At 44.0% G+C, this 16254-nt stretch overlaps 1 protein-coding gene across 3 annotated transcripts in view; it reads left to right on the top strand.

Moving 5' to 3' along the window:
* The window catches only part of LOC144605997 (mediator of RNA polymerase II transcription subunit 13-like), a 207036-nt gene that overhangs the window by 102995 nt on the left and 87787 nt on the right, over positions 1-16254 (top strand). For all 3 annotated transcript variants that reach the window (XM_078421739.1, XM_078421740.1, XM_078421738.1), the window contains exon 4: positions 4877-4960. In XM_078421739.1, the coding sequence (XP_078277865.1) occupies positions 4877-4960 (84 nt within the window). The remainder of the gene's footprint in view (positions 1-4876; positions 4961-16254) is intronic.

Raw genomic sequence — 16254 nt, 5'->3', positions numbered from 1 at the left:
TCTATGTGAATAGATTATATTAAACAACATCTCAGATTGAAGAATGAGTGTCGTTTAGGTATGAACCCGGTTTGACCTGAGTGTACAAGTTTGTCAATGACTAGGCTGAGTTTACGAGCCCAGCCCAATAAACTTGACTTGAAAGTCTTGGCTAGGATCTTCTGATCGGTATTTAAAAGGGCAATTGCTCTATACGATCCCGGCTCTTCTAGATTCTTATGTTTTTTCGGAATTAATGTAATAATTGATTCTGCTAGAGTGTGCGGTAAAGTCTGCTCCTTGAACGCTTGGATATACAGGCATTGTAGTCGTGGGGAAATTATATCGTTAAATTTTTTGTAAAATTCATTATTGATCCCGTCTGGGCAGGAGTTTTTCCATTTTTCAATGATTTAATAGTCTCTGAAATGTCCTTTATCTCTGAACCCAACTCGTTTCGTTCGGTCTCACTGAGGGTTGGAAGATTGCACTTATCCAGAAAAGTCTGTGTCATCACTGAGCCGGCTGTTGTTTGAGATGAGTAAAGGGTTTGGTAAAATTGTTGAAATCTTTCGTTGATATCTTTGGGCAGTGAAAGTAGTTCTCCTTTTTCTGATCTAATTTTATGTATCGTTCGGTCATTTTCTAATTTGCGAAGTTGTCTTGCTAAAGGTTTATGGGGTTTATCGCCGAATTCAAAGTATTTTTGATTGGTAAATTGAAATGCCCTACTGATTCTTGCTAAGAGTATCTGGTTTAATTTGTATTTAAGTGCAGCTATTTTGTTATGTTTTCCCATGGATGGGTCGGCAGCATTTTCTGAGTCCAACTGTTTTATTTGTTTTTCTAGTTCCTGTTGCTCTGCCTTTCTTCTCTTGTTCTGCGATGCTTGGTAAGAAATAATGCAGCCTCTAAGGAAGGCTTTAAAGGTTTCCCAAAGCAATGTTGGAGAAATGCCAGGAGTGTCATTTGTCTCAAAGAAGATTTCCATCTGTAACTTCAAGTATTCACAAAGTTTAGCCTCTGCGAGTATTTGTGGATTAAATCTCCTACACGGCTGTCTTTTCGCCATTCCTTCCAGTTTCACAGAGAATGTAAGAGGACAATGATCTGAAATAATAATATTGTGATATTTTGGGTTATGAGTATATGGCAGAAGTTTAGAATCGACCAGAAAATAATCTATTCTTGTATATACTTTATGGGCACCCGAGTAGAAAAAATACTCTCTTCCTTCTTCTGTCGTATGTCTTTTTGACCTGCAGCCCCGTTGAGGCGAGCCGGGCCAACATGTCATCGTCCAGGTCAATCAGACCTCGTTCACCATTCGGTGGGCGGTATTTGGGGCAACTGGTGACTATGTGCTCCACTGTCTGTGTTGGGTCCCCACACTCGCAGAAGGCACTGTCCACGAGACCCCACCTTTTCATCGCTACTCCATAGCGTCTGATGCCTGTCCTCAAGCGATTGGGTTATCCACTGCTTTTGGGGAAGGTCCTGGCCAGGGACGTCTATGGGTTCACCGATGTAGCGGTGTAGCCTAGATGGTTCCGCTGACTTCCACTGGTCTCTCCATCTCGTCTTGACCCAGGTGGCCTTGGAAGTGTCAACCGGTGTTGTACAGGGCAGCTCGTGGGCTTGCATGGCAAAGGGGCGCCGTGATTTGAGGTGCACATGTCGTGGTGTCTCCCTCTCTCTGAGGGGTTAGCAATCCTCCATACATCTTTTATATTTGTGTTGTTTATATACGTATTCAAAAATTCACTGGACCTGGATGTAGTTATTCTACGGAATGAAGATCTGTCTAAGTATTGGTCTAATACACAATTTAAATCACCCCCGATTATCAAATTGGACTGGAAGATATCTGGGATTAAATTAAAGACTTTATTGAAAAATTGGGGGTTATCAAAATTTGGACTGTATATGTTCACCAAAGTCAATGAGGTTGAATACACTTCTCCGGTCCCTATGATATACCTGCCCTCCTTATCAACAATTGTAGATCTATGTTTGAATGGGGTACCTTTGCAGATTAAGATTGCGGTACCCCTGGCTTTGAAGGAAAGGTGGAGTGGTACAGCTGTCCCATCCACCTGCACCTCAGCCTGTTGTGTGAGTCATTCTTGAGGTGAGTCTCCTGGAGGAATATTATGTCAGTGTTAAGGGATTTTAAGTGAGCTAGTATTTTACCCCTTTTTATTGGTTCATTCACGCCCTTGACATTCCAACTACAAAAGGTAAGTCCTTTCCCCCCAGTTTTGCTTGCTACCTCATCTTGCATAGTCTATGTATCTTCTGCTGAAATAAATGCTTTAACACAGCAATTAAAGTGTTTTTTGGAATATAGACTGTAAGAAACCCCCCACCCCACTCCTCCACCCCCCGTGAATATTACCAAGAGAAATGCGCATTAGCGCAAGATACTAAGATATATATTGCAAAAATAAGGGAAAGAAAGAAATAGATAATTAGAAAACAAGAAAAAAGGAACAAAGTATAGAGACATCGCTAACAAACACCTCACAACGGCAGTAAAGTTAAGGTAACCTTCCTTACAATTAACTTCTAATACTAGTATTGTACTTATTTGAGAACCCTGCACCTATAACGTGTTAAAGAACTAAACAGAACCATCTTTTAAAGCCTCAGCATTCCACTCGACTTAACATTCTATAGGATGGCATATTGTGTGGAATAAGTCAGAGCTCGTCCTAGTTGCGTTTCAGCAGATAATTAAGAAATACACTTTGGATGTTGGAGTCTTTAAAGTAACTCCGCCAGTAACAAAATTTGAGTCGTCAAGGTAACTGAATACATAGTTAACCGATATGTGTCTCGTAATAGTTATCTTTCAGTCAGTAGTATTTCTACCATATTACAAAGCGGCGAGCCATTAACAGCCAGTAGTTTATAGCCTCTATAGGCTAGTACTTATCCCTTGGCCACTCCGGCGATGCTCTGGGCAAACGGTAAAGCTTCGTTCAGGTCAGTGAAGAGGGATTCAGCACAGTCATGTGTGGCATGGAGTTTGGCCGGGTATAATAATCCAAATCAAACTCCTGTGGTATGTCCCTCGGTATTCCTCTTGTCTTGGAAAAGAGTGCTCTTTGTTTAACGACTTCAGGGCGATAGTCCCTGAAGATCCTTATCCGTTGACCTTGATATGATAAGTTCCTCTCCTTGGCCACTTTACGAAGTGTTTCCTCCAGGACATGACAGTAATGCACCCGCAGGATCAGGTGTCGCGCTGGCGCGTTGTCGTCCGGCCGGGCTCTCAGAGTTCTGTGTGCTCGGTCGAGCACGGGCTTCTCATCTAAAGTGAGTGCGTCTGTAAGTACTTCTGCTGTAAAGTCACGGACATTTTGACTGTATTCTTTACCTTCTTTCACTCCGACTATTCTCAAGTTTTGACGCTTGGAATGCCTCTCTAGATCTAGGCAATTTTCTGATAGTTTTGATACCAAGCCGGAAGTGCGCTCCACTTCAATTTTCAACTCGTCCGTAGCATCATAGCCAGCTGGAGCCATTATTTCCAGTGCACAGATAGTCTTACTGTGGGCGAGTAAAGTAGCCTGAGTAGTTTCCAGCTTATGGTTGATGTCGGTTTCTAGACGTTCTACCGCTGCACCATAGCAACCTTCTACCGCTTCGTAGCGACCTTCTACCGCTGCACCATAGAGAGCATCCTAACACATGGCATCCCTGTGTGGTACCTCAGCTGCACGGAGGCAGAGAGGAAAGCTCTTCAGCGGGTAGTCCATAGAGCTCAGAGGACCATCGGAACACAGCTACCAGCCTTGGAGGGCATCTACAACACACGATGCCTCAGAAAAGCCACCAGCATCCACAAAGACTCCTCACACCCCTGCAACAGTGTTCGAACTTCTACCATCGGGCAGACGATACAAGGCCTTCTACGCCCGCACCTCCAGACTCAGGAACAGCTTCATCCCCAGGGCCATAGCTGCTATGAACCGGTCCTGCTGAGCCGGATGGCCACATCGCACAGTGATCCGGCACAGATCTACTTGCACTTTATTCTGTTTTAAAACTGTTACAATTTGTTTCATTGGGTTGTTTAAATTAATACTGACTAGCTAATTAAATTATTGCATCGTATGGGAGGCGCATTCCAAATCTCGTTGTACCCCTGTACAATGACAATAAAGATATATTGTATTGTGTTGTAAAATTTCCCCCCTCAGGTTTGCGATTACCTCTTCAATGCGAGAGTCTATTTTGGCACGTATATTTCTTGCTTCACTGCAGAGAGTTCTCGGCGAAGGATTTCAATGGCTTGTAAGACCACCGGTGTTTGGTTTGTTATCTCTTCACAGGACTGTTTCTCAGGCGAGCTCGGGGCTTCCTCTGTCTTTTTTCAGCCTCTGTTTGGGTGGCATTGTGGACTGTTTACCGCTCCTCTTTGTAAAATTGCATATCAGTAATGAGCTGTTTAACCAGCGGATACGTTGCTAAATGAACTGTTTTGTTCTTTTGTTGACGTGATTTGTTCGGCAAGGTGCAGTGCTATTTAGACGTATGTCCTATCTCCATAACGCCACCGGAAGTTTTCACAGGTCGACATTTTGATGTGTAATAATTTTTGTTCCATCCTCACCAGAAGGCGAGGTATGGAGCAGAAAATAATATACTTTTTTAAACTGCCGCATTAATATGATGGCTTTCACAACCTCAAAGTGCCTTGATATGACTTCTATCAGTTATCTTCTACAATTAACAACAACTTTGGTTCATGATTTCATGCTATTTATCTTTGTAATATTTGCTTATGGAATTACATTGAAAACAATTTAAATTCAGAATGGTGTTTGGATTTGAGATGGGAAAAAAAGGAGAAGCAAAGTTTTTTAGTTCTCATTTTCAATTTTTTTAGGTGTCTGATGGAAAAGAACTTTGTACGGATTGGAAAATGGTTTGTTAAACCCTATGAGAAAAATGAAAAGCCGGTCAACAAAAGGTAAGCATAAGAGGAATTTAAATTCCATGTTTATTACCTTCGGGTTAAAAATTATTTTGTGATACATGATGCTAATGTCTTCAATGTTTAAGATGCATGGGATCCATGGTGACTTAGTTGTTTGAATTCGGAACTAGCTCATTCATAGAAGATGGAGGCTGTGGTGGAAGGGTGTTATACTGGCCGGGGGTTTGTAACTGGTGGAGTTCCACAGGGACTGGTATGTTTGCTTTTGAAATATAGAAACAACTTGGATGTAAATGTAAAAAGATAGGTTGGTTAGTAAACCTGCAGATGACACCAAAATTGGTGGAGTTGCAGATGGTGAGAAGGGCTGTCAAATACAGCGGCACATAGATTTGTTGCAAAATTGAGCGGTGAAGTGGCGAATGGAGTTTAATCTGAGCAAGTGATGTATTGCATTTTAGGATGTCGAATGTAAGGGGGAACAAATACAGTTCATGTTCAGTTTAACAGCATTGATATACAGAGGGATCTTGGGGTCAAATCCATAGCTCCCTGGAAGTAGTAACACAAGTAAATAGTGGTAAAGATGTATGGTATGCATGTCTTTATCGATCTGGGCAACGAGTATAAGAGTTAGGAAGTCATGTTGCAGCTTTATCACACATTGGTTTGGCCGCATTTGGAGTATTTTGTGCAGTTTGGATGTGGAGACTTTGAAGGGTGTTCAGCTGAGGTTTACCAGAAAGTTGTCTGGATTAGAAGGTATTACTTACAAGGAGAGGTTGGACAAATTTAGAATGTTTTCTCCTCAATGTCAGAGACACCCGAGAAGTATATAATATTATGACAGAACTAGATAGGGTGGAGTGCCAAAATCTTTTTTCACTCTGGGTGTAAATGTCATGGACTTGAGGGCATAGCTTTAAGGGGAGAAGTGCAAAGTTTAAAGGAGATGTGCCATGCAAGTTTTCTTTCTCTTATACAATGGAACGATCCACCAGGGGTGGTGGTTGGGGTATTTTCGTTAGTGGCATTTAAAAGGCTTTTAGACAGGCCAATGAATATGCCGGTAATGGAGGGATATGGCACATATACAGACGGAGGACGGATTTACAGTGCCCTCCATAATGTTTGGGACAAAGACCCATCATTTATTTATTTGCTTCTGTACTCCACAATTTGAGATTTGTAATAGATAAAATCACATGTGGTTAAAGTGCACATTGTCAGATTTTATTAAAGGGTATTTTTATACATTTTAGTTTCACCATGTAGAAAGTACAGCTGTGTTTATACATATTCCCCCCATTTCAGGGCACCATAATGTTTGGGACACATGACTTCACCGGTGTTTGTAATTGCTCAGGTGTGTTTAATTTCCTCCTTAATGCAGGTATAAGAGAGCTCTCAGCACCTAGTCTTTCCTCCAGTCTTTCCATCACCTCTGGAAACTTTTATTGCTGTTTATCAACTTGAGGACCAAAGTTGTGCCAATGGAAGTCAAAGAAGCCATTATGAGACTGAGAAACAAGAATAAAACTGTTAGAGACATCAGCCAAACCTTAGGCGTGCCAAAATCAACTGTTTGGAACATCATTAAGAAGAAAGAGAGCACTGGTGAGCTTACTAATCACAAAGGGACTGGCAGGCCAAGGAAGACTTCCACAGCTGATGACAGAAGAATTCTCTCTATAATTAAGCAAAATCCCCAAACACCTGTCCGGCAGATCTGAAACATTCTTCAGGAGTCGAGTGTGGTTACATCAATGACCACTGTCCGCAGAAGACTTCATAAACAGAAATACAGAGGCTACACTGCAAGATGCAAACCACTGGTTAGCCACAAAAATAGGATGGCCAGGTTACAGTTTGCCAAGAAGTATTTAAAAGAGCAACCACAGTTCTGGAAAAAGGGCTTGTGGACAGATGAGACTAAGATTAACTTATCAGAGTGATGGCAAGAGCAAAGTATGGAGGAGAGAAGGAACTGCCCAAGATCCAAAACATATCATCTCATCTGTGAAGCACGGTGGTGGGGGTGTTATGGCCTGGGCATATATGGCTGCTGAAGATACTGGCTCACTTATCTTCAATGATGATACAACTGTTGATGGTAGTAGCATAATGAATTCTGAAGTGTATGGACACATCCTATCTGCTCAAGTTCAAACAAATGCCTCAAAACATTGGCTGGCGGTTCATACAGCAAGTCAATGACCCCAAACATACTGCTAAAGCAACAAAGGCGTTTTTCAAAGCTAAAATATGGTAAATTCTTGAGTGGCCAAGTCAATCACCTGAGCATGCCTTTTTTATGCTAAAGAGAAAACTGAAGGGGACTAGCCCCCAAAACAAGCATAAGCTAAAGATGCCTGCAATACTGGCCTGGCAGAGCATCACCAGAGAAGACACCCAGCAACTGGTGATGTCCATGAATCGCAGACTTCAAGCAGTCATTGCATGCGAAGGATAAGCAACAAAATACTAAACATGACTACTTTCATTTACATTCCATTGCTGTGTCCCAAACATTATGGTGCCCTGAAATGGGGAGACTATGTATTAACACCTCTGTAATTTCAACATGGTGAAACCAAAATGTATAAAAGTGGTCTTTATTAACATCTGACAATGTGCACTTTAGCTACATGTGATTTTTTTTTTTCTATTACAAATCTCAAATTGTGGAGTACAGAGGCAAATAAATAAATGATGGGTCTTTGTCCCAAACATTATGGAGGGCACTGTAACCTGCCATCGTGTTTAAAAAGCACATTGTTGGATGATGTGCCTGTTTCTGTGCTTTACTGTTCTGTTCTATTCTTGTTTCTGTGAAACTGCTTCAAATAGTAATCAACATCTGCATTGTGATTAAACATGTGCAAAGAAATTTGAAGAAGGTAATATGAAATGAAATCTCCACAGAAGAATCAAATTTAGACATTAAATGTTATTTCTTGGCCAATTGGATGCAGGTGTCCAGGTTGTTAATGAATTATCTTTTAGGATTTTCAAATTATGTTTCCTATTCTTTATATTACTTCCATTGCTGCCAGTTGTGGTTTGATGTTTGTTACTCCGATCAGTATGTCTTTGCTTTCATTGGTGATATTGTTGCAAATGTGTGCAGGTACTGTCCAGATTATTTAATTGTACTGCACATTGTGCTGAAGATGTGTTGCTTTTTAAGATCAAATCTGTTGGTGGCATATCCAGTTTTTAAAATGGAGATCGAAGGCATGTTAACAGAAGCGGGGGTTGCACTTAAATGGCAAAGTATAGAATGCGGGATAAAATGCAGAACCTGGAATGTTCTGCAGGAGGCTGTGTCATGTGGAGATGTGATCTGATACGCGGCATCCATACTTCAGTTTCAAATAAATTAAGCATATTATTTATCACCGTGTAGTGCTTTGTGTGCGATTATATGCTGTCACCACAATTGACAATGCAGCTGTGGAAGTTGGAAATAAAGCAAATATGGGAGATGCTATAATATGACTATTAAATCTGAAGATTATGATAGTTTAAATGTCTGATGCCAGAATGGGGGTTAGAATAGTTAGAAATGTAAATATCATTACATCTCAATCTAATCACTAAAAACATCTCACCATAGCATGACAAGAGCTTCCCTTTTGTAATCATTTGATTCCATGAATAATTATTTCAAAAGGATTCCCGGGTGTCTTTTTGGAGATCTTTTGAGTAGGTGTTGAAGAGGTTCACAAGGCTCTCACCTGGATTGGAGTGTATCGGCTTTATGGAGCGGTTGGTGAAGATCAGATTGCTTTTACTTTCTGATGTGTCAGAGGCTGAGGAACAATCTGATAGAAGTGAATAAACCTATGAGAGCTGTTGTTAAGGTGGTCGGTCATTTACTAAGGAGGAAATATTAAATACGTGAAGGCATAGCTTTAAGGTGACAGAGAGAAAGTTTATGGGAGATTTTCAAGACAAGATTTTCTGTGCAGAATGGTACATGCCTGGGTCATGCTGCCGGGGAAGGTAATCTGTGCAGATACGAAAGCAACATTTTAAAAGACATTTAGATAGACACATGAGCATGCACAGAGTAGAGGGATGCAGACCATGTGCAGGCGGGTGGTTAGATTATGATCGGCATCATGGTCAACACAGACATGGTGGGCCGAAGGGCCTGTTCCTGCGCTGTACTGTTCTATGTCCAGCAATTGGAAGTTATCTAGCTGTGGCTCGGCAACCAAGTACATAAAGATTGTCACATTTAATTTCAAGCAGAAAGACGCTTTATTTTTTAAATATTATGCAGATTCTAAAGAGTGGACAATGAAACATCATAAAATTAAAGAATCAATCATGGCAGGATAGAGAGAAGCCATTTGACCTGTCACGCTGACCAGGCGATACTACTCATCAGCTTGCAATTCTTCATGGCCCTATTTTTTTACAGTTCTTTGAAAGACACAAATTAATCTACTTCCACTGCCCTTATAAACAGTGAATTCCAGCCTTAAATGTACAGTTGGCAGCAGAGTATTGACTATTATAGTATTGTGGAATCCATCTCTTCTAATTTTGAAAGCATTGCAGGTATATTGTTTTGTACTGTATATATGACTTATATATGTCGAAGTTTATCAAGTGAATTTTTAATGTTATATGCTGACAATGTTTGTTTAGGGTAAGAGGTCAAATATAACTGGTCACATGTGTGACCTCACTTGATAAACTTCGACATTTATAAGTCATATATACAGTACAAAACAATATACCTGTAATGCTTTCAGAATTAGAAGAGATGTATTCCACCATTTTTCACATTTTTGGCCACACACGTGTCTTCTGTGCTTTGTCAAGACGTCTTATAACATTGCAAGGTTGAAGGAAGTATTCCATCTTTTTTTCTCGAAATATATCCCCAGTCTCCCTCAACAATGTATGTAACTGAAGTCTCAAAATCCTGGGACATTTAGAATAAATCGTACCAATATGCTTTCTAAGACCACCACATTAAGTGTGGTATCCAGATTTAGATACACATCTTCATTTATAGCTGAATCAGTATTTTATAAAAGTTCCAACGTAACTTCCTTTCTTTAGTGCTCTCTGAATCAATAAAGTCTAGAATCTTGGACATAATTCAACCACTTTCTTAACGTGTCCAATTATCTTCAAAGATTTATGAAGTTGTACCTCTGAGTCTTTGTTTCTGCACTTGCTTTCGAATTATGATATTCAATTGTTAGCACAATCCATGCTTCTGCTGTCTCTTCGACTTCACACACTCCAGTAGGGTGGCGTGGAAGACCTTCAATTGCCTCACCGGTCGAAGTACCCGCCCAAAGCATTGTCCTGTCACGGCCAACTCCATCGCCCACTAGTTTCCGGCCAATGGCCACTACAAAGACGCGGACAAGAACCATACTCGTTCTGTCAAACAGGAAACCACCAATCTTTGGAAAGCTCCAGGCGCTGATGGGCACCTGTCAGCACCCTTTTCCTCTGCAGAACTTTCTTCTGTCATCTCTCAACTGAAATGTGGAAAAGCTCAGGGTCCTATCATATCATATCATATATATACAGCCGGAAACAGGCCTTTTCGGCCCTCCAAGTCCGTGCCGCCCAGTGATCCCCGTACATTAACACTATCCTACACCCACTAGGGACAATTTTTTTTTTTTTTAACATTTACCCAGCCAATTAACCTACATACCTGTACGTCTTTGGAGTGTGGGAGGAAACCGAAGATCTCGGAGAAAACCCACGCAGGTCACGGGGAGAACGTACAAACTCCTTACAGTGCAGCACCCGTAGTCAGGATCGAACCTGAGTCTCCGGCGCTGCATTCGCTGTAAAGCAGCAACTCTACCGCTGCGCTACCGTGCCGCCCGTTCTACCCGTCTTGGCACGGAACAACCTCCTGCGCTACCGGTCCTGAGAACATCCCCCCCAGAATTACTGAAACACTGCGATCCTGAATGCCTGGCCTGACTCCGTGAGTTCTACTCCTCTTGCCTCATTGGTCAGTCCATTCCGAAGATCTGGCGGAAAGCCACCGTCATTGCGCTACCAAAACCAAACAAGCCTGCGGACGACCCAAGGAACTATCGGCCCATCTCACTCCTCTGTGTCCCGTACAAGCTCCTCGAGCAGCTTCTCCTGGCCCGGCTCGATCCAATCATTGACCCTCAACTACCCGCTGAACAAGCCGGATTTCGTCGTGGACGCTGCACCACCCACCAAATAGTCAAGCTGACCAATGACATCGAAGACAGTTTTGAAAAGGGTCACAAGGCGAGCATCACACTGGTGGACCCCACTGCCGCCTGTGATACAGTGTGGCACCAGGGCCTGATCTTGAAGCTCCTCCGAACCATCCCTGACCGTCATTTAGTGCGGTTCCTTGCCAACATCCTTGCCAACCGGAGATTTGTACTCGAGAGCAGCGATGGACAATCTAGCCGACTGCGTCGCCTAAGAAACGGAGTCCCCAAAGGCTCGGTACTGGCCCCCATGCTGTTCAATCTCTATATCAGCGATCTGCCATGCACGACCTCGCGCCAGTATGGATACGCAGATGACTTGGCCCTACTACACTCGGACAAGAGCTGGTCAAATGTAGAGGATGTGCTCTCAGCGGATATGGAACTTGTCGCGGGCTACCTGAAGACCTGGAGACTAAAACTGAATGTGGCAAAAACCACCACAACGGCCTTTCACCTGAACAATAAGGAAGCTCAACGCCAGATAACCGTCACCCTCAATGGGTCACCCCTACCCTACAACCCATTTCCTACATATCTCGGGGTGAAACTAGATCGGCAGCTGACCTACAAGCAACACCTTGAAGCTCTCCGTGCTAAAGTCTTGGCACGGAACAACCTCCTGCGTTGCTTGGCCGGATCGTCATGGGGAGCCAGGACATCTACTCTTCGAACCAGTGCTCTTGCACTCGTGTACAGCGCCGCTGAGTACGCCGCCCCAGCATGGTGCCGCAGCGCTCATACCAGCAAGCTAGACGCCACCCTCAACGACACCATGCGGATCAGCACTGGCTCCCTACGCCCTAATCCAACGGATCTCCTGCCGGTGCTCGCAGGTATCGCACCCGCCAAGCTTCCCAGAGAGTTCTTCACTCATAGGCTGGTGTGCAAGGCCCCATCGGACGGCAAACATCCTTTGCACCACCTCGCCCAGGATTCACAGCAACTGGGACCCCCACGTCTGTCATCTCGTCACCCTTTCTCCCGTCATGCAGTGACCCTCTGTGGCTCCGGTTTCAATATACTAGGAGCATGGAGAACCAGCTGGGAACAGACATCGCCACCTCCTCTATTAACTGTCGCACCGAACACCACAGCCCCACCCGGCTCGGACATGCCCCGCAAAGAGTGGGTCGCCCTGAACCGGCTCCGCACAGGGGTCGACCGGTTCAACGCCAACATGCATCGGTGGGGGTTGCGTCCATCAGCAGCCTGCGTGTGTGGAGCAGACCAGCAAACAGCGCAGCACGGCATGTTTGACTGCACTGTCCTCCGTCCCCCTGGTGGAGGGGTAGACCTCACGTCCCTCGACAACAGCACATTGCACTGGCTACAGCGCCTGGACGGCGTTACATAATTTCTGCTGCCTCAAACGCAAGAAGAAGAAGAGGAAGCACAATCCATCACTTTGAATGGTCTAAATTTCATTTGATATTTTCCCTCACTCCACACAGACTTTGCCCCATTGTCGTCATCCTCAACACCTGAAAATGTTTGCTCTATCATCCTGAGTAATAGCTACCTGGATTGTTTTAAATTGTGCCCTGTACCCTCATCCCCTTGGATTAGTTTCCTTTCTTGTAGACTATCGTCATTATGACTTATATTTCCTCTTCCTCGATGTGAGCAATGTGTTTGAGGTTGCTTTTCATAAGGAACATTGAGACGTTGGTTTTCAGTAGGGGCATTGCTTGCTTTGATTACCTCAGAAGTTGGCTCTGTTATTAAGGCTGGATTAAATGGGGTGCAATGAAGTGGAAAGTACTCGTGTCTATGATCGTCATGTCATGGATAGTAATGTTTGTTGCCCCTGTCTCAGTGGGGTAGGGGCCTGGTTGTGTGGGCCACAGCTGGGCATCCTATTGTCTTTCCATCCACTATAACGTGATACAGTGCGGAAACAGGCCCTTTGGCCCAACGTGCCCACACTGGCCCAAAATGTCCCAGCTTCACTAGTCCCACCTTCACTAGTCCCACCTGCCTGCGTTTGGTCTATATCCCTCCAAACATGTCCTATCGATGTACCTGTCTAACTTTCTTAAACGTCGTGATGGGCCTAGCCTCAACTACCTCCTCCCGCAGCTTGTTCCACATAGCCACCACCCTTTGTGTGAAAAGGTTACCCCTCAGATTCTTTTAAAATCTTTTCCCCTTCACCTTAAACCAATGTCCCCTGGTCCTCGATTCACCTACTCTGGACAAGAGACTGTGCATCTAACCGATCTATTCCTTTCGATTTTATACACACCTTTAAGATCACCCCTCATCCTCCTGTGCTCCAGGGAATAGAGTCCCAGCTCAACCTCTCCCTGTAGCTCAGACCCTCTAGTCCTGGCAAAGTTCTGATAAATCTTCTCTGTACCCGTTCCAGCTTGACAACATCTTTCGTACAAACATTGTGCCCAGAACTGAACAGAATCAGTCTGAAGCAGGGTCTTGACCGGAAACATCACCCATTCCTTCTCTCCAGAGATGCTGCCTGGCCTGCTGAGTTACTCCAGCATTTTGTGTGTATCTTTGGTTTAAACCATCGTCTGCAGTTCCTTCCTCCCAGTTCTTTCCAGCTTCTATACTCAATACTCTGATTGATGAAGACCAATGTACGAAAAGCCTTTTTGGCCACCTTATCTACCTGCGACTCGACCTTCAAAGAACCGTGCACCTGCACTCCTGGATCCCTCTACTCTGCAACTCTCCCCAGAGCCCTCCCATTCACTGTAGATCCTGCCCAGTTAGACATTCCAAAATGCAACACCATGCATTTTTCTGTATTAAATTCCACTATCTTCTTTTGGCATGGGTTTTCTGTAGGACTTTGACCATACCATCCCGATTCAGGTAACTTCTTAGAGCTGTTTCTTTTCCTTTTTGGAGTGGTGTCTCAAATGTTTGAGCTGGTTCTTCTCATCAACCCGTTTTTTTTGGAATAGAACAAATATAGGGTATTACACAGGTGACAATTACAGTGGACTTGAAAGCTGCCCCAAAGCCATTTTTGCTTCCTGCAAAGTTTCTGTGGACGCTGACTTTTTTTTTCAGTGGGGAGTCACTTTGATGGAAGTAATGGAACAGATTACGTAGTGATCAATCCAGCAAGCATTGGCACTTGTAACTGCACAGGTAAAGTGGATGTTTTTCGCTCCTCACTTGAATCAAGATATAACTAGTGGCAGTGCTAGGGTTATCGTGTTGTCATGATATAGGTCACAACAAGGTCACGTTGCAGGTATGTTTTAGGCAGATGCTTGCAGTTGGACTTGGCCTTCCCTGTGCTTTACGAAACAATTGGCTTTTTTTCCTCCTTATCCTTGTATTGAAGTTGTCAAGAAAAATCAAGTCGGGTCATTTTCCAGAGTTTGGGGGTAGAAATCTTCCTTGGTCTCATCAAGAACAGCTGAGTGGGGAGTATGCCCCCAATGACTTAGCATGTTGGCTCACTGTTGGTGAAGCACACACAAATGTTGCAGTGCGAGTTGAAGAGACGAGAGACTAGTACATTCTCGACAGCGTACAGAACGTTTCTCTTCTGGTTTGCTCCTACAGATTTAGCACCCTCATTGTCGTGTCAATATCCAAGTATCGAAATTATTGTGCTGTGAAAGAGAGCTTGTCCATTTCGTTTGCTGGGATTTTCCAGAGTCATGACATGTCAGGTTCCAAACTTAGCATTGTGGAGTGATAAGTTGCATGCTTTATTTTATTATGGGGCTACTAACATGCTATGTGAACTTAATGGAATGAAGTCTTGATCAGATGGTAAGGGGGACAAAACGATAGACCAGATTCTGCTGCATGATATTTAGTATTCAAACATTGGTAGACAGGCAGATAGATGCCATTTGGCATGGAAGTGTGTAATGCACACCCCAGGATTGGCAGTGGAGCCCTTGCACACCACCTTTGTCCTTGCTTCTCACTCCTTCACTCTCACTCCCAGCTACACTCTCGTCATCAACTCCCAATCCCAGCCCAGGTGTAACTATAGGCTCCAGCTATGCTTGACAGTTCGTTGGGTACGTTAAACATTCTGTTCCAAATATACTCTGGCAGCACTTCCCAATACTTTATCCGCTATAACGATGACTGCATTGTGGCTGCCTCCTGCACCTGTACAGAACTCATCTCCTTCATCTCCAAACTCATGCTACCCTCAAATTCTCTGGGACACCTCTGACATCTCTCGATCTCTCCGGAGATGGACTATCTACAGACATCTATTACAAATCTGCAGACACTTAACATATGGCTCCTCCCATCCTGTTGTCATCCCTTTCTGGCAGTTTCTCCATCTCAGGCCCATTTGCTGTCTATATGATGCTTTCCACTCTAGATGACATGTCTGACATGTCCTCTTTCTTGAGGAATCACACTGCTCTCCCCGGCATTTGCGGATTGAGCCCTCGCCCGTGTCTCCTTTGATTCTCGCAGTTCTGCCCTCTTCTGCCCCCCTCTCCCAGACAGAGCAGCATACTTTTCCCTGGTCCCTGGCTTTCGCCCTATCAGCCTCCACATCACATTCAAACGTCATTCTCCGCCATTTCCAACAGCTTGATTGTGATTCCAGCACTGATTGCATTTTCACCTCTTCACCCATTTCTGCTTTTTGCAGAGATTCTGCCCATGTCTCCTTGATTTGCTTATCCCTTCTAACCCAACCCTTTCCCTCCACGGCTACTTCCCCCTGAAAACAGGTGCAACATCACAGCTGTCATCACGATCCAAGGAACTAAAGAGGTCCCACGGGAGAGACACCACCTCCTACTTGTCTATTTTATTCTGCGCTCTCTGTTGGCTCCTCCACATTGGTGGGACCAAGCAACCACTTTTCCAACTAGCGCTCTAATTTGTTAGCCATTCTCCTTCCCATTCCCGTACTGACTTATTTGACCTCGCCCTCCTCCATTTCAGAGAGAGGCCACGCATAAAATGGAAGAACAGTACCCCATTTTCTACTTGGCTAGTCTGCAATCCATCAGCAGGAGCATTGAATTCTTTATTTTCAGGGAAACGTCCCCCTCCCCTTCTGTCTACGCGAAACATCTCGTGCACGCCTTTCTACTCTCCCTGCCCCACCGCTTTGCC

The sequence above is a fragment of the Rhinoraja longicauda genome, chromosome 25, assembly GCF_053455715.1.
Source record: "Rhinoraja longicauda isolate Sanriku21f chromosome 25, sRhiLon1.1, whole genome shotgun sequence".
In the NCBI taxonomy this organism is placed as follows: domain Eukaryota; kingdom Metazoa; phylum Chordata; class Chondrichthyes; order Rajiformes; family Arhynchobatidae; genus Rhinoraja; species Rhinoraja longicauda.
This window is presented reverse-complemented; position numbering and strand designations above follow the sequence as displayed.